This window comes from Malaclemys terrapin, chromosome 6 (assembly GCF_027887155.1).
Source record: "Malaclemys terrapin pileata isolate rMalTer1 chromosome 6, rMalTer1.hap1, whole genome shotgun sequence".
NCBI classification, from domain to species: Eukaryota; Metazoa; Chordata; order Testudines; family Emydidae; genus Malaclemys; species Malaclemys terrapin.
The window spans coordinates 66,270,997-66,294,270 of NC_071510.1; the positions used below are offsets into that span (position 1 = coordinate 66,270,997).

Consider the following 23,274-nt stretch of genomic DNA (forward strand, 5'->3'; position numbering starts at 1 on the left):
TGTGAGCATAGTGATGATTAAATGTACACAGTATTTACATAAAGAAATGATAAAGGGATGACACTAAATTTTTCCTTTATTTTCAGTTTCTGCTCCATTTCCCCAGTGTGTGTTTTTCCTTTGCCCCCCAGAACAAACCCAGACTGCTAAGAAGTCCACCTATAATGAAAAAAAAGTGTTCTCCGGTATGCTGCTTCACTGTTCATTTGGACGCAAAATTTAATGTAATAGGTACTGATTGAAACACTCATAGCCTACAAATACTTCAGTCACACATATCTATCCCCTTTAATACTACCATAAATGTACTTTAAAGAGCAGAAATTGTGCTCTGCACAATAGAAGAGTCACCAAAATAGAAATAAAATATAATGCAGCCACAAGAAAAGAAATAGGGCCACTAAAAGTCCCAAATGCTGTTTTTCTTTTATAGTCATTTGGTCTGGCAGTTAATTCCTTGTTAACACACCTTGAGCTGATAACAGTTTGATAATTATTAGAGATAGGTCTCCGAAACTTTGGATCTCAGATCATAACTTTGTTGCTAAAGTCACAGGTCTCTGTGGTAGTCGGGAATCCTTATCAGGGCCTTTTTTAGAGATCGGTCCAAGCCACAAACTATTTGTGCCCCCCCCCCCCCCCCCATTAGCTTTTATTCTTCTTATAAGAATACTATTTTTATACCAATCTTTTCCTCCTTGACAGTGTGAGTATGCAAATCTGAACGCAACTAAAGACAGTTCTATTGATGAATATTTCTACTCTATGCCTTGTTCAGCCTTCCAGAGGTTTAAAACAGGTAGCATTTCTTTCTGCAATTGAGATGTAGCCTTTTTCTTTGGACAATGTTCATGGAAAGTATTCTTTTAAAACATGTCCTTTTGCTGACTGCAACTGCATGCAGAAAAGGAATATTAATTATTTGAAATTTGAAAAAAAAAATTCAGAAACATATCCGAGAACCTCCAAAAGCCAATTTGGCAGTTTGATTTTGGATGAGTAAAAGAAAGCAATGCTACCAGTTACCTTCATTACATGCCACTCTTGTTCTCAAACTTGCTTCCTGCTGACCTCTTTTCTACATGTGTACATTCAAAACCAACCGTGGTTTTCTTCTCCTTGTACTTTGAAAGGCAGATGATTTGGAGTATTTTCTGCAAACATGTATCACACAAGACTGGAGTTGGCCTTTTAGAAAAAACCTAGCTCATCAAAGGAGATTTGTGCATAAAGATTCCTGATAAACTACTTAATTTTTCACAGGAAAAAAAGCAGCAAGTAATGTCCACAGTTGAACATATTTACTATGATGGGAGCAACTGTAAGAAATCTAAGGATGTGTTTTGTAAATGATGTGAATATTATTCTACAAAAAAATTATGGATTTCTTTGTTTAAAAAGAATACATGCACATCCAGAATCTTAACTGATGTTCTTTCTTAGAGCAATATATCGTTTAAAATATCAGTTGCAGAAATGATTTAAAAAATATAAAGTTCCTAATTGAAATACTATTCAAAAATTGTGGTCCTCAGATTTAAAGTCTTCAGAAACATGGCACAGCCACCATGTTTTAGTGCCACTGGCGTTGATATCTGCAACTGAGATAGCAAATTAAGAATGGAGCATAAAGTAGAAAACCTTTAGGAAATGTCACTAGCAGTTTATCACTGTAAAATAGATAGGGGTCACAGTCCTTTAAATCTTTAGTATGTGATGTTCTATTTACATGTATCCTAAATGACAGTGTTAATGTGACTAGATATATAACATTTGGCAGAATCGTCTCTCTTTTTAATGTATGCTTAGACATTTTCCAAGATGGCGTGCGCACGCGCACACATATATAAAAAAGAGTTACTTTTAAAAAGTAACCCTAGAAGAATATTGCAGATAATGTGGTATAAACGCACAGTGTTTGAGGGAAAAATATTACTTTGTTGAAAAACAGAGTTCTGTAGGTTGAGTTTGGCACTACTTTATCACTATGTCACTTTCTTTTTGATTGAAGATAGTTCTTTCTGAATCTCACTGAATTTTGGTCGGTTTTCTGGTTTGTAGTCCCAGCATCTCTGCATTATTTTATATATTTCGTCTGGGCACTTTTGAGGTGCTGACATTCGATATCCTGACATGCAAAGATAAAAAGGGGAAAAGTTGAGTATGCAAAAATAACATAAATTGAACAAATGTTTAAAAAATAATAAGGAACTATAATTAAAAATGAATGAGCAAAGTTCCTTGAGGTCACTACATACAACATTTTATAAGGTCAGATTTATGCATCTCCTAGGTATAAATTAGATGATTTTCACACTATGAAAGTTATAGTGCTTGACTAGCAAACTAAACACTGCTCAGATTGGGAAAGGTAAAGTGTCAGTATGCTCCTCCAACTGCCTAAAAATTCACTCTCCTCATCCTAGGAAAATGACTGGCTCCTCTTCTTCATGTCAAGTCCAATCTTTGTGTCATGAAAATCCAATAAACTACAGGAATGCTAACAAATTAAAACACACTTACCTTAAGGTTGAGTGTGAATTTCCCTTCTGCCCCTTTTCTTTATTCCTTCCATCTCCCAGTCCCACTCTTTTTATTTCCATTTTGATTTCCCTGGTCTCTCCTTTTTATATTGAAGAAATAAGCCCCCTTTTCACCCTCTAATTCATTTTTCTTTCCCCCTATTCTCTTGTCCCTCCTTACTCTAATCCCTTGTCCATGTCTCCTCCTCAATTCCATTGTCTGCCCTCTTTTCTGCTCTTCCACTGTGCAAATTTCTTTTGTTTGCTCCCTGCTTCCATATTGTGACCAAATAAATGAAGTCTCTGGCTTCTTGGAGTGCAGGATCCCAGGCAGTCAGCAAAGCAAGTCAACAACTGCTCACACACTAGACACAAAAGAGCAACCCGGGTTCTGGCCTTGTTAACACTCACTAGATAAAATAATACATTTTACAAATGTAAAGCCACATAAAATCCATGTTATGTATATGACTCCTACGTCTGTTGATATAGGTTGTGGGCACAGATTGGGGGAAGGACAGTGTGATGGAGACATCACTATGGAAGGAAGGAACAAGGAATGCACTCAGACACCTAATATCTTAATCAGAGTTAACTACTTTTGATTACTTTGTGAAAGAAAAGCTGGGTTCACTACTTAAGCCAATTCAAATGGAGCTGTTCACTATTTTTGTTCTTAAATTTTGCTCCAAAGGCAAAAGCTTTAACAAAAGAAAGTGCAGACAAGTAGTGTTTTCGGTATTTCCAGCAGCTTGGGATGTTAGCACTGAGAATAGGAGCAATTTACTTGACAAGAGCAGCTTCTGGTTTAACCTTTGTGCTGCCCAAGCCTCGCAAGTAACCACCCCCTTTAAGTTCCCTCCTACTCTAACCTTCATGCCTTCTTCCATAAAGCCCTGCACGGCACTTCAACCGTTCGCGGATTCAATCAACTATGCCTGTATCCTCTCATCCTTCAAGACCCCACTCTACTTCCAGGAGGCTTATAAACCCTAATCTTCCTCACAGGGAGCTCCTAGCAAGTGATTTAAAGAAGATCAGACAACAAACTCGTGGAACGAACAGGACATTTGCTAAAGTTGCTTGATCATATTGTTTGTCACTTCCCATTTGCACATTGTCTATTTTGTTAAGCGCATGGACCTTGTCTTCCTACAGATCTATGAAGTATATCTTGCACGCGGCTGCACCCTATAAATAATAACAATTAACCTTTTTCCACTTGTTCCCGTGCTTGTTGGTTGGTCATTCCAGGGTATGGACATACGCCTAGACTGAAGGTCTCCCAAAGAAGGATCCCAAAGCTCCATACATCACTTTCAGAAGTGTATCTCCCTGAGGAAGGAGAGAAAGTGGATAATATAAATTCAAAGAATATTTCTGAGATGTACTATATGCTGCCCTGAACCAAGGTAAGAATTTTATTTAAATAAAGTAATGACAGCACATTCCCGGTACCCTGACCAAGGTGAAATTAAAGCATTATAACTGAACATTAGCTCCTAATGGATACTCTTCCGATACACCAAACTGATGATCTCATTTTTCAAGTGATTAATTAACAATCAATTATCTTAGATCAAGGCAAATATTTAAAATTTGCAATTCTGTGATTTGATGAGCAGACTTGTTATGCTAGTAAAGATGCAAATTTACCCAGGGCCAAGAGACTGAGAAGATTTAAATGAGCTGAATTTTTGCTATTTTGTTTTCCAGCTGAGCTGAGGTATCCTTCTCCATTCTCCTGTCCAGCAAACTTTGAAAGAAAATAAATTTAAAAGGTGAGGGACAGTTAACTTTTTTTTATTCTTCCTTGTTCACAATTCCTCTTACAAGGTACTGTAATTTACTAACCAGCTGTTCTTTTTCAATCCCCCAACTTGGCATGGCAATTAGTATTCTGAAAAGAGCTAAAATGGACATGGTTGTTATTAACAACTTAACAAAGCACACTATCATGTAAAAGTGCCTTTGTGAGCCAGCAGCATTGAATGATATCAGCACAGCTCATGGAATAGTGCTTTTATAGGGTCTACTGATTGTTTTTGTTTACATTAAAAAGCTACCTTCTCCATATACCCCCTCCCCATTTTTTGTTTTTTGTGGACAATGGGTGAGATATTGTTCAGAGAATACAAAACAATTTCTCTCATCAACACTGGAATTAAGAATCTAAAGGACTTTATCCATTAAGCTATATCAACTGTAGAGACCATGTTTTCCCCATAACATGTTAATAGAAGAAAAGGCCAAAATTTTCCAAAGTGCTTTTGGGTATTCATCTTGAGCTACCGTGAAGAGGGCCTGGGTTTTAGCAGTGCTGAGCACCTGCCATCTGAAAGTCAGACTCCTTTACAATATTTGAAGCTGGTCATCCAAAAATTGAAGCAGCCCAAATCACTAGTCAGTCTTGAAAATTTCAGCCTATAGTTTTTACTAATAAAACTCCAATTGTGCTTTTGAACACAAATTTCAAAATTAAATTGTCTGTTTCTACAGCCTCTGTCTTAATCGGATGAAAGGCAGGCACTGTGGATAAAAGCGATGATGCTAGGTGGAGAAGGCGAGAGCTCTTAAGACTTAGGTGCCTCAGTCCCTTTGTGAATCTGTCCCTTTAGGCATGACTGACAGTCACCAAATTCCTGCTCAGCTGTTACCTAACACTGTAGGCCCTGCACACTTGGGTGACAGCCTGATTTTGGAGCAGAGATTTGAATTCAGGTCTCTCTCTTCCCAGGTGAGTGCCCTAACCCCTGTGTTATAAGATACAGGGAGGTAGGGCTGACAGGTCTCAACTCCAGAAGAGGGTTCAGTGGTGAGACATGTGCCTCACTCTAGCCTGTCAGTCTGGTGCCGAAGGCCCAGATCAAAGGGGAGTTAGGCACCTCTGTACACCTTTGAGGATCTGGGCCCTATGCCTCCCTGCATTTCATTCCTGACTAGTTTAGGTGGCTCCCCCCTCAGCTTGCTGTCTTCTGAGAATCTTTCTTAGGTACCTAACTCAACCAATACAAGGCAAGGGGAGCCTGGCACTTACCTCAGGGCTGTGAATTCCACTAGGCAGCAGGGCTCTGCAACACTCGGTGTGGCAATACCTATAGTCCCCTTGGGAATTTTGCCCTTAAAGACAGTATCTCACCACAGTGGCCATAGGGTATAACTCTATTCTCCAGGTTTGAACATCCTTTCTAAGGGTATGTCTATACAGTAGTTGGAGGTGTGATTCCCAGCTCAGGTAGACACATAGGTGCTAGCGCTGCTCGAATTAGCATGCTAAAAATAGCAGTGTGGCTGCAGTGATATAGGCAGTGCCTGAGTACAACACTGTCCTAAGTATGTACTTGGGCAGCTATTCCAAGCTGCTGTAGCCACACTTCTACTTTTAGCGTGGTAGCTCAAGTAGAGCTAACATGTATATGTCTACCCAAGCTGGGAATCACGTACCTAAAGAAGCCAGTTTAGTGAAGTGAAACACAGGGGCTCTGAAAATTATCATCTTAAACAATACATTTGCTTCTGTCTTTTCAAAAGCAGACCTGTCCTTTTATTATTAAGAACATTACTACAGAGGCCAACAGCAATGAGAAAATCCATTTAACACACCTTTGCATCCGTTATCGCTGAGCTTTACAAAAAAAACCCCCAAACATTTCTCCTTTATGTGTCTTCTGCCCCATTTCCAACACTGCCATTTTGCCAGTGTCATGCTGTTGATGTTTGAGTGCTAAATATTCAGCTAATCATTTTAAACCTAGGGAAAAAAAACATATCCTTTCTTTTTTCCCCAGCCTAAATGAAGTACATGTAAATGATAATGACAGTTGGAGCCATCTGACGTCAGAAAGTTCAGTTTGCACTTAAACTAAATTTCATTTCCAGCTGTGTTAAATTAGCTTGCCTGCTTAGTAGATAGTAATTATGGACATTCACTGTGCTGGTGGTGGTAAGATTAGTTTTCTTGTCTGTATATCAACTCTCTTCAGAGTTTGGCATCCAGTAATTTAACACTTTTCATTAAAGTCATTCAGTGGATACAAGTTAAAAGTAATTAGTTTCTTAAGAAAGTACAAGTTATACAGAGTCAATTACCTTTCTCAGTATGATAATAGCTGGGCTGAGAAAGGGCATGCTGTTTATATATACTATTATTTATTAGCATTGTAAAGAACTGAAGAAATTATAGTGGAAGATCACATTAAACAAATAGACACATTTTACTTTTTAAGAGCAGTTAAACAAAGCACAAAAAACACACTATGACCAACATATAAAATTTTACTAGATACTTTGACGAGTAACTTTTTTGCCATGCAACTCCAAATACAAACAGGGCTGAAATCCTCAACCTACTGAAGTAAACGGCAAAACATGCATTGATTTCACTAGGGTCAGGATTTCACCTGAGGAGTCTCATGACCATAATCTGAATGTAACACATGGAAAACGTATTCCTAACTATTCTGTTTGTTTTATTCAGTGTCTACATTCTAAAATGTTTACTATTGTTGTCTGAAAACATACCTTCCATTTTTTTGGCCTTGTGAATACTACTATTTACAGTCTAAGTTTAAATTAAAGTATTACCTTTACACTACAATCAAACTATTCCTGCCTGTCTTCCCCTCTATAGTGAAAATGGAATAAACTAACAATTTTGAAAGACATATTCTAGATAGTGGATAATTCTCATTCGCATTGTTGTTCTCAGTGATACCCCAACATGTGTGTAATAGTTTTTAGTATGAGCACAAGTATCCTGCATGTAATTTTCATATGAATGGCAAATGATAAACCACACCTTTGTAAATATACATTTGAACAATATGGGGAAAAAACCCAATCAGCAAGTGAGGAAACTTCCTCATATACTCTTGCAACAAGGAATGCCTCTCCTTTCCCCAGGCCTGCAGAAGCACCTCTACAGCCCAAGGATGTGATGGCATTGTGCTGAGTTGGCCTGTGGAGCAGGAACTTTGATAAATGAACGTTGCTAGAGTTTTCGCCAAAAGTTAATGTTGCTAAAAGCCAAGTCACTACCCTATCCACTGATGGACTGGTATTCAGAAGTGTTAAGCCCACAACTGCAACAGCATCCAGTGAAACCTGTTGTTGCTTAGCACCTTAGGCCATATTTCATTCATATTTTGTTTCATTGAATTTACAAAGACTTGTCAATCATTTCCTCTCCCAATCCATGATTTTCCCTAGCAAAGTTTCACCAGGAAAAAAAGAGTCATTGCAGTAATTTTTACTGTCCCTAACCACGGTCACGTCATTAAAAAAAAAAACCTATTTCTTGCTAGTCAGTTGAAAGTTATGTTCCTATGCCTGAGGCTGCCAGGTTTTTTCCAGCTAGTGTAGCAATGATTTTATATTTTATTGTCTACTTAACTGTAAACACTTATTGAAATAATAAAAAGACCAAACTTTCCAGATCTGAATGAACAAATAAAACACAAACAACACTGCAAGCTAAACAGTAGAACAAATACTGACCAGTGGTGGAGCCAGCAAATATTACTAATACTAATTTTCCAGAGGGAAAGCTTTTAGTTTTACAATGTAAAATTCACCCCTGTATAAGGCCCACAAGACTTATTTAAACCCTATTGTGTGGGTTTATGCAGCATTTAATAGTGATGCAAAGGCCCATCTCAAAGGAGTGAATTTCACTCATGGGGACTGTAATATAATCAAAGGATGAGAGCTTCCAATACATTTTCTCTATCACAAACTTGAACAGGAGAAATGTTTACATAAAGCTCAGTTGTAAGATTTAATAGTTTAAATTTTCACTTAAAATATCAAACTGGTTTCAAGACACTTAGGCTCAACATTGCAATGCCTAACCTGGTGCCTTGACAAAAAGTGGAATCCACAGTCCAGCTCCCTATGTGATGCAGGGGGGTGAGTTAGGCACCTACTAATGAGATCCACAAAAGCCAGCAAGCTGAGGGGGGAGTTACTTAGGTTACACCTTTCTGTTTCCTATTGACTAGCATAAGTCCCACTCCAAAACAGTCCACATTGGAGGGAAGCACCTATCTCCGCTTGGGATTCACAGCCAGGAACCCTCTGCTTGAGTTAGAAGTCAAAGCCCTTTCTTGTAAGCAAAGGGGAGCGGGGAGCACCCAAAAAAACAGACGACGAGGCAGTGCACTGGACCTCCCCCCATAACCTTTAGCCCAGAGGTTAGAGCAGTCACCTAAGGTGTGGGAAACAGATTCAAATCTCCCTGAGGTGGTGCAAGGCTTGAATCCACATCTCCAAGCTCTTAGGGAGTACCCTAACTATTGAGCTATGGGAGCAGTCTGTAGTTAGTTGCTCTCATTCTCTCCATTGAAACTGTTCCACTTAGTATAAATTGTAACTGAAACAGGACTTTGAACTTGGATCTCCCCCATGAGTACCCTCACAATTCGGCTATAGTCATTCTAACTCTTTCTCTGGCCTAGTGAATACTATAATTACACTGGTCTACAATTTTTGAGAAGTCATCTGCTTCAGAGATAAAATGTGCTATTTATTATGTATTTTGATGTGCTGAATTCAAATATGACAATTAAAACAACTGATTGGTTACTGTTTCTAAGATATTTAAGTTTTTACATTTTATGTCTATGTATATTATGTAGATAGTAGAGTTTTAATCATAAATTGTAAACCTGGGTCTTTTCATGTGTTTATGGTTGCTTTACATGATAATATTTCACCTGTCCTGTTTAAGTAACACTTTAAAAATCATCAAAAGGGTTATATAAATACAATGTATTATGAAACAAAAGGCAAAAAAACTATTATGTACATAGTTTAGTCCTATTCAGTGTCTACTCGGTGCTTCTTGGCTTGTCTCTTGTATTCATTAAATGGAGCATCTCTTGTCACTGTCCAGCAATAGTCTGCAAGCATTGATGGGCTCCATTTGCCCTGATAGCCTTTCTCCATTGTTGCAATGTCCTGGTGAAATCGCTCGCCGTGCTCGTCGCTCACTGCTCTGCAGTTCGGTGGAAAAAAATCTAGATGAGAGTGCAAAAAATGTATCTTTAGTAACATGTTGCAACCAAGGCTTTTGTATGCCTTGAGGAGGTTTTCCACCAACAACCCGTAGTTGTCTGCCTTGTTGTTTCCGAGAAAATTTACTGCCACTAACTGGAAGGCTTTCCATGCTGTTTTTTCCTTGCCACACAGTGCATGGTCAAATGCATCATCTCGAAGAAGTTCACGAATCTGAGGACCAACAAAGACACCTTCCTTTATCTTAGCTTCACTTAACCTTGGAAATTTTCCATGGAGGTACTTGAAAGCTGCTTGTGTTTTGTCAATGGCCTTGACAAAGTTCTTCATCAGACCCAGCTTGATGTGTAAGGGTGGTAACAAAATCTTCCTTGAGTCAACAAGTGGTAGATGCTGAACACTTTTCCTCCCAGGCTCCAATGACTGTCGGAGTGGCCAATCTTTCTTGATGTAGTGGGAATCTCTTGCATGACTATCCCATTCGCAGAGAAAACAGTAGTACTTTGGGTATCCAGTCTGCAGACCAAGCAAGAGAGCAACAATCTTCAAATCGCCACAAAGCTGCCACTGATGTTGGTCATAGTTTATGCACCTCAAAAGTTGTCTCATGTTGTCATAGGTTTCCTTCATATAGACTGCATGACCAACTGAAATTGATGGCAAAACATTGCCATTATGCAGTAAAACAGCTTTAAGATTCGTCTTCGATGAATCAATGAACAGTCTCCACTCATCTGGATCGTGAACGATGTTGAGGGCTGCCATCACACCATCAATGTTGTTGCAAGCTACAAGATCACGTTCCACGAAGAAGAATGGGACAAGATCCTTTTGACGGTCACAGAACATGGAAACCCTAACATCACCTGCCAGGAGATTCTACTGCTGTAGGCTGGAGCCCAACAGCTCTGCCTTACTCTTGGGTAGTTCCAAATCCCCGACAAGGTCATTCAGTTCACCTTGTGTTATGAGGTGTGGTTCAGAGGAGGAGGATGGGAGAAAATATGGGTCCTGTGACATTGATGGTTCAGGACCAGAAGTTTCATCCTCTTCCTTGTCTGACTCAAGTGAGAATGATTCTGGTGCATCAGGAACCAGCAGTCCTTCTCCGTGGGGTACTGGGCGTATAGCTGATGGAATGTTTGGATAATGCACAGTCCACTTTTTCTTCTTTGACACACCTTTCCCAACTGGAGGCACCATGCAGAAGTAACAATTGCTGGTATGATCTGTTGGCTCTCTTCAAATCATTGGGACTGCAAAAGGCATAGATTTCCTTTTCCTGTTCAACCACTGGCGAAGATTTGTTGCACAAGTGTTGCAGCATATGTGTGGGGCCCACCTCTTGTCCTGATCTCCAATTTTGCAGCCAATATAAAGGTGATAGGCTTTCTTAACCATTGTGGTTATACTGCGCTTTTGTGATGCAAAAGTCACTCCACTACAAACTTAGCAGAAGTTATCTGCACTGTTCACACAAGTACGAGGCATCTCTGCTCACTTTGGCTAAACAGAAATGTGTCCCTTTGCAAAATCAAACACTGACAAATAAGCGAGCACGACACTGTATGATTTCTAGAGCTGATATAGGCAATTTGTTCAGCAGAGTGATGTAAGCTTCGTTATGATTGCATCATCCATGACTTCTAGGAATAACATGATGCAATTCATATCATGCATGACGCAATACCAGCTTCAGATTGCATCGTTCATTGTTTTGCCTAAAAAGCAAGTACTGTCCAAACCCAGTCATAGATTTATTCATGGATCCAGTCAAAGATGTTTTTTTAGTCATTTCTGGTTTAAATTGAGATTCCTTCCCTTTATAACTCACTTATCCTCCGCCATTCCCAAGTCAAGGGTCGTATATACTGACCCAATAGCATATCTTGAAAACTAGAGCCAATCAACAATTTTAAGCATCATTTTTGTTCTCAGTGACCCAGAATTAGTAAAGTTTGACTACATTTATTTCAGAAGCATTTTGGCTGTAGAGCAGTGTTATTTTTATAAAGTGGAATGGCTTCAAAAGGAGAGCCTGAGAGAGAGAGAGAGACACATCAGAATACCCTACACGCACCTGACAGGTGGGAGGGAGACCTGGGTTCCAATCCCTGCTCCAATGACTATATATTCAAAGTGAAATTGCTTCACTAGAAGAGATTGTAACAGTCCCACGCACAATAATCTCTTACCTCAGAACACTCTCCTGAGAGGGGGGACATGTGGGTTCAAATCCCTGATCTGCATCAGACAGTGTGGGGGATTTGCATGTGAGGCCTGTCTTCCCACATACTGGGTGAATGTTCTAATCACTTGGCTAAACATTCTAAGGATAATCACTACTCATTGGCTTGTTGGCCTGATCTGTTAGGCGATCTCTCTCAACACTGACTAGATCGGCCTGGAGAGGTTGGGGAAAAAAAGCAGTTATTTATAGTAATTGTGGTTCTTCAAGAGCTCTGCACATGTGGATCCCACTCAGGTGTGTGGGCATCCCAGTGCAGTAACTCGCAACATTTTCACTAGTAGTGTCCAATAGGAGTCACGCTTGTGCTCTTCATGTCCTTGTGTTCCCTCTCCCAAAGGCATAAAGCTAACAGTGATCCCAAGTGTCAAATATATCCTTCGCCACCCAGAATCCAATTTATAAGACTCTAAGCTGAGAAGAAGGAGAGTGGGTTGTGGGATCCACACGTGCAGACATCTCATTTACTGAAAGGTAAATAATCACTCATTTTTCTGTTGGTGAGAGAGACAAACTTTCAAGCCATGCAGAGCTCTTCTATTCCTGGTCTTATTGATAGATAAGACAGAAAATATAATATTACTTTTATATAAATCCATGGTACACTCACATTTTGAATATTATGTGCAAATGTGGTTGCTGTCTCAAAAAAGATATACTGGAATTGCAAAAGGTTCAGAAAAGGGCAACAAAATGATTAGGGGTATGAAAGAGCTTTCATATGAGGCGAGATTAATAAGACCGGGACTTTTCAGTTTGGAAAAGAGATGACTCGGGGGGATATGATAGAGGTTTATAAAATCATAATTGGTGTGGAGAAAGTAAATAAGTGTTATTTATTCTTTCTGATAACACAAGAACTAGGGATCACCAAATGAAATTAATAGGCAGCATCTTTAAAACAAACAGAAGGAAGTATTTCTTCACACAATGCACAGTCAACCTGTGGAACTCTTTGCCAGAAGATGTTGTGAAGACGAACACTATAACAGGGTTAAAAAAAAACTCCATAAATTCATGGAGGATAAATTCATCAATGGCTATTAGACAGGATGAGCTGGAATGGTGTCCCTAGCCTCTGTTTGCCAGAAGCTAGGAATGGACAACAGGGGATGTATCACTTGATGATTACCTGTTCTGTTCATTCCCTCTGAAGCACCTGTCATTGACCACTGTTGGAAAACAGGATACTAGACTAGATGAACCTTTGGTCTGACACAGTATGGCCGTTCTTATGAAAGCTTGTTTCTCTCACCAACAGAAGATAAAAGATATTATCTCACCCATCTTGTCTCACTAATTATGTATGTCCAGTACAGGAACAGGCCTTTCCCCCACCCTCCACAAGAGGGTTATAGTTTAAAGTCTGGGGATCTCAATTCTGCCATATCCTAACTAAAATCTCAATACACAAACTATAGACAGAAAAATAAAAGTTAAACTGTAACTCTCTTCATACATGTGTGTTTTACTGGCGGTAACACTAAAGCTACACTAACAAGAAACTACAAAAGGGACACTAAATGATGTTCTGTTTTGCCTATGGAAATCTGAAGGAACTGAATGGCAGCTGGGGTGGCTGTGCTCTTTATGACCTCAGGAAGGGAGCATGAGGATATAAAGCGCATGATAATGACCCCTTCAGACACTGTTAGTGAAAATGTTCCAAGCTACTGCAGGGGGTGCCCACACACTAGGAATGGAAGACAGATATGCAGTAGATAAAGTGGAAAGCCTCGTTTGAGGGTCCCATGAGGACATAGGTGTGCATGCTCACTGGCAGATTCTTAGGTGCCTACCGGAGTTTATGGGCTGAAACTTAGGCAGCAGCTGAGCAAAGACTTTGAGGATCTAAATTTTGTAGTTAGGTGACTGAAGTGGCAGTTATGCACCTAAATTCCTTTGTAGATCTAATCCATTTACTACACCATTCACCAATGTTGCAGCTCACGTGCTGCTTCTTAACTACCTTTTTCCTAATTAGAACTTGCTTTCTAATTTCACTTTAACCCTCCTCCTCCCTCCAATCTGGCTTTGTCTATTTTTGTTCTCAAGCTATTACCCACCATGTTATGGATCATTTCCCCCCACCCACAAATAGGGCTGTTTTATTTATTTTCACTGACAACAGCAGAACGATGCATAAAATTGCAGGTTACAAGAGCTACAAGTTTTAAAATATATATAATCAATTATGATCCCGTCCTCTTCTATAAGGATTTATGTAATATTTTCTCAGGTGTTAAAAGCATCTCTAGTTTTCATAATAAAAGGCAAAATCAATCATCATCATTATTTTGAGGAACTTGCCTACTCATTTTGCTAATGATCATCATCTGGATGAATGACTAAGGCCTGGTCTACACTAGGCGTTTATGTCGAAGTTAGCGCCGTTACATCGAATTAACCCTGCACCCGTCCACACCGCGAAGGTATTTAGTTCGACATAGAGGTCTCTTTAATTCGACTTCTGTACTCCTCCCCGACGAGGGGAGTAGCGCTAAATTCGACATGGCCATGTCGAATTACGCTAGGTGTGGATGGAAATCGACGCTAATAGCTCCGGGAGCTATCCCACAGTGCACCACTCTGTTGACGCTCTGGACAGCAGTACGAGCTCGGATGCTCTGAACTGCCACACAGGAAAAGCCCCGGGAAAATTTGAATTTGAATTCCTTTTCCTGTCTGGCCAGTTTGAATCTCATTTCCTGTCTGGACATCGTGGCGAGCTCAGCAGCACTGGCAACGATGCAGAGCTCTCCAGCAGTGATGGCCGTGCAATCTCAGAATAGAAAGAGGGCCCCAGCATGGACTGATCGGGAAGTCTTGGATCTCATCGCTGTGTGGGGCGATGAGTCCGTGCTTTCCGAGCTGCGATCCAAAAGACGGAATGCAAAGATCTACGAGAAGATCTCTAAAGACATGGCAGAGAGAGGATACAGCCGGGATGTAACGCAGTGCCGCGTGAAAATCAAGGAGCTGAGACAAGGCTACCAGAAGACCAAAGAGGCAAACGGACGCTCCGGATCCCATCCCCAGACATCCCGTTTCTACGAGGCACTGCATTCCATCCTCGGTGCGGCCGCCACCACTACCCCACCAGTGACCGTGGACTCTGAGGATGGGATAGTGTCCACGGCTGGATCCTCGGACATGTTAGCGGACGGGGAAGATGAGGAAGGAGATGAGGAGGACGAGGCAGTCGACAGCGCTCACAACGCTGATTTCCCCGACAGCCAGGATCTCTTCATCACCCTTACAGAGATCCCCTACCAACCCTCCCCAGCCGTTACCCCGGACACAGAATCTGGGGAAGGATCAGCCAGTAAGTGTTGTAAAAATCTAAACATTTATTTGTAACAGAACAGGAATATTAACAATTTAAAAAATGGGTTTCTCATGATTAGTTTGATTAGCTTAACGGTTCAGTCATGGGCAGTGCAACTATTGAAAAAAAATCTAGCAATGTCCGGTTTTGCATGATTGTCCTGCCCAAGCCGCTCTACTGGTTAGTCACTGCTACAGCAGCTACAGTAAAATGCGGTCTATATGTCCGGGGATGGAGCAGAAATCCTCCTGTGACATCTCGAGGAAGCTCTCCTGGAGGTAATTGGAAATCCGCTGCATTAGGTTCTTGGGGAGAGCGGCCTTATTGGGTCCTCCGTAGTAGGACACGTTGCCACGCCACGAGACTATCAAGTACTCTGGAATCATTGCTCTGCACAGCATGGCGGCATACGGCCCTGGTCTTTGCAGGCTTTCCCGGAGCATTCTCTCTTTCTCGCTGTCAGAGATCCTCATGAGGGTGATGTCGCTCATGATGACCTGCTTTGAATGAGGTAGGGGAATGTTAGTGTTGGGACTGCTTTGCCGTTCCTTTACAGAACTGTAACCGCTGGTTTGCAGCCACGCGGTGGAGGCGGGAGAGGGGCAGCCGAAAGGGATCGTTCCCGGGGACAGCCGCGAGGGTGTGGGACAGGAGCAGACTTCCTGCTTGCCGAATTGCTGGCAGCAGGGACCGACATTGATTTCAATGTGAAATGAGGCCATTGCTAATATTAAAGTTTTAAGCTGCCACAAGTCTACGGCTTACCATGTCTGCCTGCAACAGAAATTCCGTTCTCCTGAGAGGCTTCTCAAATGTGCTGTAGAAGACCCCAGGCACTGAATGCGAAGGCCGAGAATTCGACCTTGTGCTGAGTGCGCATGTGAGAGGTGCTGTGCATGGTCTTGTTAACAGAGAAAGACTATGTTCTTTGTTCACAACTACATTTATCTTTCTGAGGAATTCACTCCCTTTTTCCCATTCCCACAGCCCCATCTGCGACTGTCTCACAACCTAGCCTGTCATCACACTCCCAGAGGCTAGCGCGGATTAGGCATAAGAAGAAGAGGACACGGGAGGACATGTTCTCGGAGCTTATAGCCTGCTCCAGAGCCCAGGCAGCACAGCAGACCCAGTGGCGGGAGAACTTGACCCGAATGCACCAAGCCAACATGGATCGGGAGGAGAGGTGGCGTCAGGAAGACCAGCAGGCGACTCAAACCCTGCTTGGACTAATGAGGGAGCAAACGGACACGCTCCGGCGCCTTGTGGATGTTCTGCAGGAACGGAGGCAGGAGGACAGAGCCCCGCTGCAGTCCATCTCTAACCGCCCTCCCCCGCCACCAAGTCCCATACTCCCCTCACCCAAAGTGCACAGAAGGAGAGGCGGCAGAGTCCCTGCTAACTCTCACTCCACCCCTGCAGAGAGCTCGAGCAGCAGAAGGCTCTCATTCCCCAAAATTTGACAAGTTCTTTCCTTCCCGCCTGACACAAGCCCCCGTCCAAGTTTCACTTTCCCAGTTCCATGTTTGGTTGATAATAAAAAATACGTTTCTGTTAACTACTGTTTCCATCATGTTCTTTTGCAGGAGGGGGGGATAGGGGGTTGGTAATTCGACAGGACAGTCACCTTTGGCAGGGTATATAGTCGGGGGCAGGCACAGCAGCAGGGCACATACATAGTGCAGTGATGCAGTGACTAGTTACCCTGGTTAGTCTGGGAGGTTGTTTTCATGTTATGTGGTGGGGGGTGGGTTGCTCTGTGACTTTGTGGCAGGGGAGGGCAGTTACAGATCTTAAGCGGCGGTCCTTAGGCAGGATCACAGAGCCACACAGCAGGGGATCTGTAACCGTCCTCCCCCTGCCACAAAGTCACATAGACCCCCCCATACACACAGTCCCTATCAGGAGGGGTGACAGGCTCCGTTGAAACAACCATCCCACCGCAGCGGAGCCTGTCAATCCTTGAGTTTAGAAGCTGCATTCGCGCCACTACAGTACACCCGCTCCGCACCACAGTCTGCGTCCCAGTTTTAAAAAATTCCCGCGAATACAGTATTAAAGAAAACGGTGTGCTTTAACAAAGTAGAACTATTTTTATTTTGAAACGTGTGTTGGAAGTGGGGTGAAGGGGGTATGTAACTGGATAGGATAGTCAACATTAACTGGGCAAAGAAATGGGGGCAGGTTTAGCTTCTCAATACACAAACTTTAAAGTCACAGGTTACCCTGCTCACTCAGGAACTTTGCTTTCAAAGCCTCCCGGATGCACAGCGCTTCCCGCTGGTCTCTTCTAATCGCCCGGCTGTCTGGCTGTGAGTAATCAGCAGCCAGGCTATTTTCCTCAACCTCCCACCCCGCCATAAAGGTCTCCCCCTTGCTCTCACAGAGATTGTGGAGCACACAGCAAGCTGCAATAACAATGGGGATATTGGTTTCGCTGAGATCACAGCGAGTCAGTAAGCTTCTCCATCTCCCCTTGAGACGGCCAAAAGCACACTCCACCACCATTCTGCACTTGCTCAGCCGGTAGTTGAAGAGTTCTTTTTCAGTGTCCAGGGCACCAGTATAGGGCTTCATGAGCCAGGGCATTAGCGGGTAGGCTGGGTCCCCGAGGATGACTATAGGCATCTCCACATCCCCAAGAGTTATTTTGTGGTCCGGGAAGTAAATACCTTGCTGCAGCCGTCTAAACAGACCAGAGTTCCTGAAAACACGAGCGTCATGAACCTTGCCCGGCCATCCCACGTAGATGTTGGTAAAACGTCCCCTGTGGTCCACCAGTGCTTGCAGCACCATGGAAAAGTAGCCCTTTCTGTTAATGTACTGGCTGGCCTGGTGTTCCGGTGCCAGGATAGGGATGTGAGTTCCATCTATGGCCCCACCGCAGTTTGGGAATCCCATCGCTGCGAAGCCATCTATGATCGCCTCCACGTTTCCCAGGGTGACTACCTTTGGCAGCAGTACATCAACGATTGCCTTGGCTACTTGCATCACAACAACCCCCACGGTAGATTTGCCCACCCCAAACTGGTTCGCGACTGACCGGTAGCTGTCTGGCGTTGCAAGCTTCCACAGGGCTATGGCCACTCGCTTCTGGACAGTCAGGGCTGCTCGCATCCGGGTGTCATTGCGCTTCAGGGCAGGGGACAGCAACTCACAAAGTTCCAGGAAAGTTCCCTTCCGCATGCGAAAGTTTCGCAGCCACTGGGATTCATCCCAGACCTGCAGCACTATGCGGTCCCACCACTCAGTGCTTGTTTCCCGTGCCCAGAATCTCCTTTCGACGGCATCAACATGACCCATTGCCACCGTGATGTTCTCGGCGCTGGGTCCCCTGCTTTCTGAGAGGTCTGTGCTACTCTCAGACTTCAGGCCATCACCGCGTTGACGTAGCCTCCTCGCCTGACTTTTCTGCATCTGCCTCAGGGAAAGGTGTATGATAAGTTGCGAGGCGTTGAGAGCGGCCACAACTGCAGTGATGGTTGCAGCAGGCTCCATGCTCGCAGTGCTGTGGCGTCCGCGCTGTCACTGACTAGAAAAGTGCGCGAACTGATTTCCCGCCGGCGCTTTCAGGGAGGGAGGGCGGGAGTGATGGACGGATGACGACAGTTACCCAAAAGCACCCTGGACACCTTTTTTTTACCCAGAAGGCATTTGCGGCTCCACCCAGAATTCCAATGGGCAGCGGGGACTCCGGGAACTGTGGGATAGCTGACCACAGTGCACCACTTCCAATGTCGACGCTTTCCCCGTTAGTGTGGACTCACAAAGTCGAATTACTGTCCTTAGTGTGGACACACACGTTCGACTTTGCAATATCGATTCCAAAAATTCGATTTAAGTAAAATCGAACTACTCTCGTAGTGTAGACAAGGCCTAGGTAGTCTACTGTAATGTTCTAGTTCCAGAGCATTATTATGCAGGCATTTTAATTGTTAAATCAGCAGGATTTAAGTACTTCGACTTTTGCTCTGTGGATGGGAAAAATTTTCTTGTTTTTTTTGTGAGGAAAGGGGAATCTTACATTATGAAGTAAAAGACATAACCTTAATAGGGCTGAATTGTTAATTTATTTAAACTGAAATGTTTTACATTTGTTAGTCTAAACAGACCACAAGGAAGACTATATATTTGTGTACAGACCATAGTGTATTTCCTCTATACCTTCTTATCTTACATAGTACATTTCTACAATAAAAAGTTAAAGATAATATCTCCTTACCATAGTTGAGTGCCTCTGGAGCCGTCCATTTGATAGGAATCTGCTTTAAGCCTGAAGATGAATATACCCCATCATCCTCTTGACGGGACATTCCAAAGTCACTGATTTTCAGAACATTATTTTCACCTACCAGGCAGTTCCTTGCAGCAAGGTCCCTGAGTTAGATTAAGATACAGAAAACATCCCTTTAAAAATTAAAAGCATTGTTTTTATGTTCATAACGGAGATGGTGAAGAAACACAGATTCAACAATTTCCCACATATTTTCTATTACAACTAAATCTATTCCACCAGTGATTCATGCAAGGCTCCTGGTGCACAAAATAAGCATATACAAGGCAATAATGTGCTGTGCCCATACTGCCCATCAGGCTTGTCTACACTACAGGCCAACAGATCAAATTTGATGCAGAATGTAACACAGCTCAAAGACAAAGCTGGAACGCTTGTTCCTACAACCATAAAAAGAACTAGAGAGTCTGGAAAACTATTTCTACCACAGCTAGGTCAACACTATGGGTTCAATTAAAAAAAAATGAAGCTGATCTATACTACCTGATCACTGCAAATGGAAGAAAGGTCAAGTACAAGCCCTCCCCACAGAAATAAAGATTATTTTCAGATCAAAAATCACAGGAGCATAATTTCAGGCCTTATATTGTAAATTCTATGAACACAGCCTACAGCCAACATTTTTTTACAGAAAAAAATATTAAAAATTATGTGAAAACAGATCCTTAGTATAGAAAACTACAAACGGGGGCATCAACAATAATTCCTTATAAAGCTGTCTTTACCAACAATTTATGAGATTTGTTTTCATCTTAGACAGATCATATGCTAACAAACAGGTTGCTATACATAATGATCAACAGTTTCTTTGAAGATAATTAATACTCTAAATTATAATTTGCTTTTAAATTCATCATTATGTTATTCCTATGAAGCTGTACAACCAGTAGGAGGTTTGAAACATTCATACATCCCTGGACCTGAGCCTATTAATCTCTCATTGGGGTAAATTAGGAGAAACTTCCCTTTAGTCAATGAAGTTACACTAGTTTTAAAACCGGTTCATTATCAGAATCAAACCCCATCTCAGGAAATATGCAGCTTTGTTTATAAATTATGAAATACACACTGACAGAGGCATCTCAAGTTGTATAAGCGTGTACTGTGACTGGTATGGACAGGAGAACTGCAAAGCAAAAATCAAGAGATTCTGGTACCTATAGCCAATTCCATAAGAAGTGTCCCAAAGAGCCTCAAGAGTGGAGGGTGAAATCCCAGATTCATTAAAGGCAATAGGAATATTGCCATTGTCTTCAACAGGGCGAGGATTTCACCTGAGGTGAATGCAGGGAGTGAAACAAATCAGCGTGGCAATTTCTGGAAGGAAGTCTAAAATGCTGATTGATAACACAGGAATCTCTTTATCTGAATCATTCCTGAACTTTAAAAATATTTTGGGTTTAAATTGAAGAAAAGGCTGTATGTTGAGCTAATACTTATGTTTTTGCCTGATGTTTGGTCTTCCTACTCCTGAATATCTGAAATAGATCCTACTTACAAAAATTACTACTATTTTATACTTACAATCAGGACACATAATTTGTATGTTTTCTATGTAATAGCTGGTTCTTTTAAATTACTCAAAAAGAAAAAAAGGTATAATTTTGCTGAAAATCTAGGAGTCCATTTTCATGAAAATTAAAGTTAATGTGTCATTTTGAAGAGGTTGGATATAACTACTGTAGTTTAGCTAAGCATGTCTATATTAATAAGGTTCTTCGACAGACAAATGTATGAAGCTGTTGCTTTGCAAAATATTCTCTTCTACATCATCAAATCCATTATAAGATTTGGAGTTCAAAAGCGCTTGTAACACTCTTGGACTATGTAAACAATGGAGGCCTTGAAGGGTTAAAATCCATGTGCATTTTATATAACACCTGGTATATGGATTGTGCCAGCTCTTTTCCAGACCCAAAGTCCAGAGTATGGTCAAGAGACCAGAGGCCTAGCAAATAGTGATCGGCTAAGAGAAAGCTGGGGAGAACAGAAAGCCTTGCTTGCTAAGATAGGTCTGGTCAGCAAATTGCCAAGTGTTGGAGCTAAGAACTAAATAATTGTGTCTTATTCAGAGTTGCAGATTGAACAAAGAATCCCTGTTCCTATTGTGTTTGTTTCTTCTGTACGGAGACGTTCTTCCCACAGATCTAACCTTGAGTTTATGAAAAGTTGGCACATGTCAGTATAAGATATGGCATCCTTCCACCCCCGTTCCCAGGGACCAATGCCCTGCCTTAAGACACACAGAAGACAATCTTTATTGCCATATACTTTCACTGTTTCTTTGCTTTAACCCCTAGGAAGGGGTTGGACAATCAAAGGAGTTGCTCCATTCCTGTTGGACCCCAAATCAGAATTCAACATATATATTTTATACTAATAACATTTTATCAAAGTATTAATTAAATGTTAACTTGCTAACTTGAGATCATGGGCGGAGACATTATGTAACCTGTTAACCATTGGCTACTGTGCTATCTTGTCTTGCTGCAAAATCTATCCCGGGGTGTGGAACTGCCTACCCCGTCACTTTTCCCTGCCCATGAAAAATCTATATATTCTATTGTAATCAATTGATTGACAGTGTCTCTGAGCCTAATAAGCAAGGTGACACTCCACCAGCACTGTGTGTAATAAACTCCTATGCTTGACCTCTACATGGTGTGGATTTATGTCCTTCAGGCCTGCAATGTCTCCACCAATCTTGATTTCTTCAAATTGAGAGTGGGACCAAAATTTTTGCTGGTGGCGCTCCAATTCACATCCAGCCAAGAAGCTAATTTTGCTTTAATTTGCCACAAACACAAGGCCCTTCAAACTTTCAGATCCCTTAAATTTGCTGCTGAATCTACTACTAGACCTTCAATAAGACCCACTACATCCTACCGAGGAGCTAGAGGAAACAACTTCATTCTCAGCATTACCACCATCAAACATTGGTAGCTCTGTAGCCATGTCTGTTGTGAACATCTTTCTCACTTTTTCTGGTTCTTTTTTCACTGATTATCACCTCCATCTACTTTGAGATTCTGCATAAAGTCCTTTTTTCTGATGTTTCTGACATTTTGCTCCTTAAGCTGGGCACATTTTCCGTGAACGTTGGGTAGTCTCACTAAATTTTCCGCATGCATTTTCCCTTTGTTTCCTGTCCTCAGAGTTTTCTGTTGAAACCTGCCAGGTTTTCTTATTTGTGTGTCTGTGTGGGAGAGGGAGAACAGTCAGATGGGAGAGCTTTTTTGTTGATCCTCATGAAATTGAAATTTACATCCTCATGTTTTCCTTTCTTGCTCTGTGGGGGGCTGTTCAGGTTTTTTCAGTGAAATATATACCAAACAGTTTCTTCACTGTTTCACAGACATTCCTCTAATCTGGAATTAGGTCTGATGCCATCAGCATGTCATCTGCTCCCTGTTAGAGATATTTACTGGGTATTCATCATTCTTATTGACAAGTTTTGATGCCACATAAAACTACCCAAAGTGCATCTGGCCACACTAGTTTATCAGTAAACTTAAAGCTGACATCCCACAAAAGGAGGAATTCTGGGAAATATTAGCTCCATTGCCTTTGAAATACTCCTTCCATGACTTTCACTGTTCCTGTGGAGATAATCTTCTTCCTTTCTACTGCTGTGGGATATAGACCTCTTTGCTACAGCTACCCTGCTTTGGACCTGTAGCCCCATTTCACACCAGAGGCCCCTTGTTTAGGAATTTACTTTTATCTTTGCCTGTCCGTTTGAAATGGCATTTACTTGGCCTGTTTCAGAGCACTTAGCTGCTCTCTCTTCTCTTTCAGTGCTTCTGGAGGCTGTTCCACTGCTTGGACTGAGGAACACAAATCTTCCTTCCTACTCTGCAGAGGGGTC

General features: G+C 41.9%; 1 protein-coding gene across 2 annotated transcripts in view; it reads right to left on the reverse strand.

Moving 5' to 3' along the window:
• Window positions 1-633: 633 nt before the first annotated feature.
• FER (FER tyrosine kinase) overlaps window positions 634-23,274 on the reverse strand; it is a 421,941-nt gene continuing 399,300 nt past the window's right edge. For both annotated transcript variants that reach the window (XM_054031951.1, XM_054031950.1), the window contains 3 exons: window positions 19,335-19,489; window positions 3,735-3,857; window positions 634-2,128 (listed from right to left, as the gene is read on the reverse strand). In XM_054031951.1, coding sequence (XP_053887926.1) covers window positions 1,986-2,128; window positions 3,735-3,857; window positions 19,335-19,489 — 421 coding nt within the window. In that variant the 3' untranslated portion in view covers window positions 634-1,985. The remainder of the gene's footprint in view (window positions 2,129-3,734; window positions 3,858-19,334; window positions 19,490-23,274) is intronic.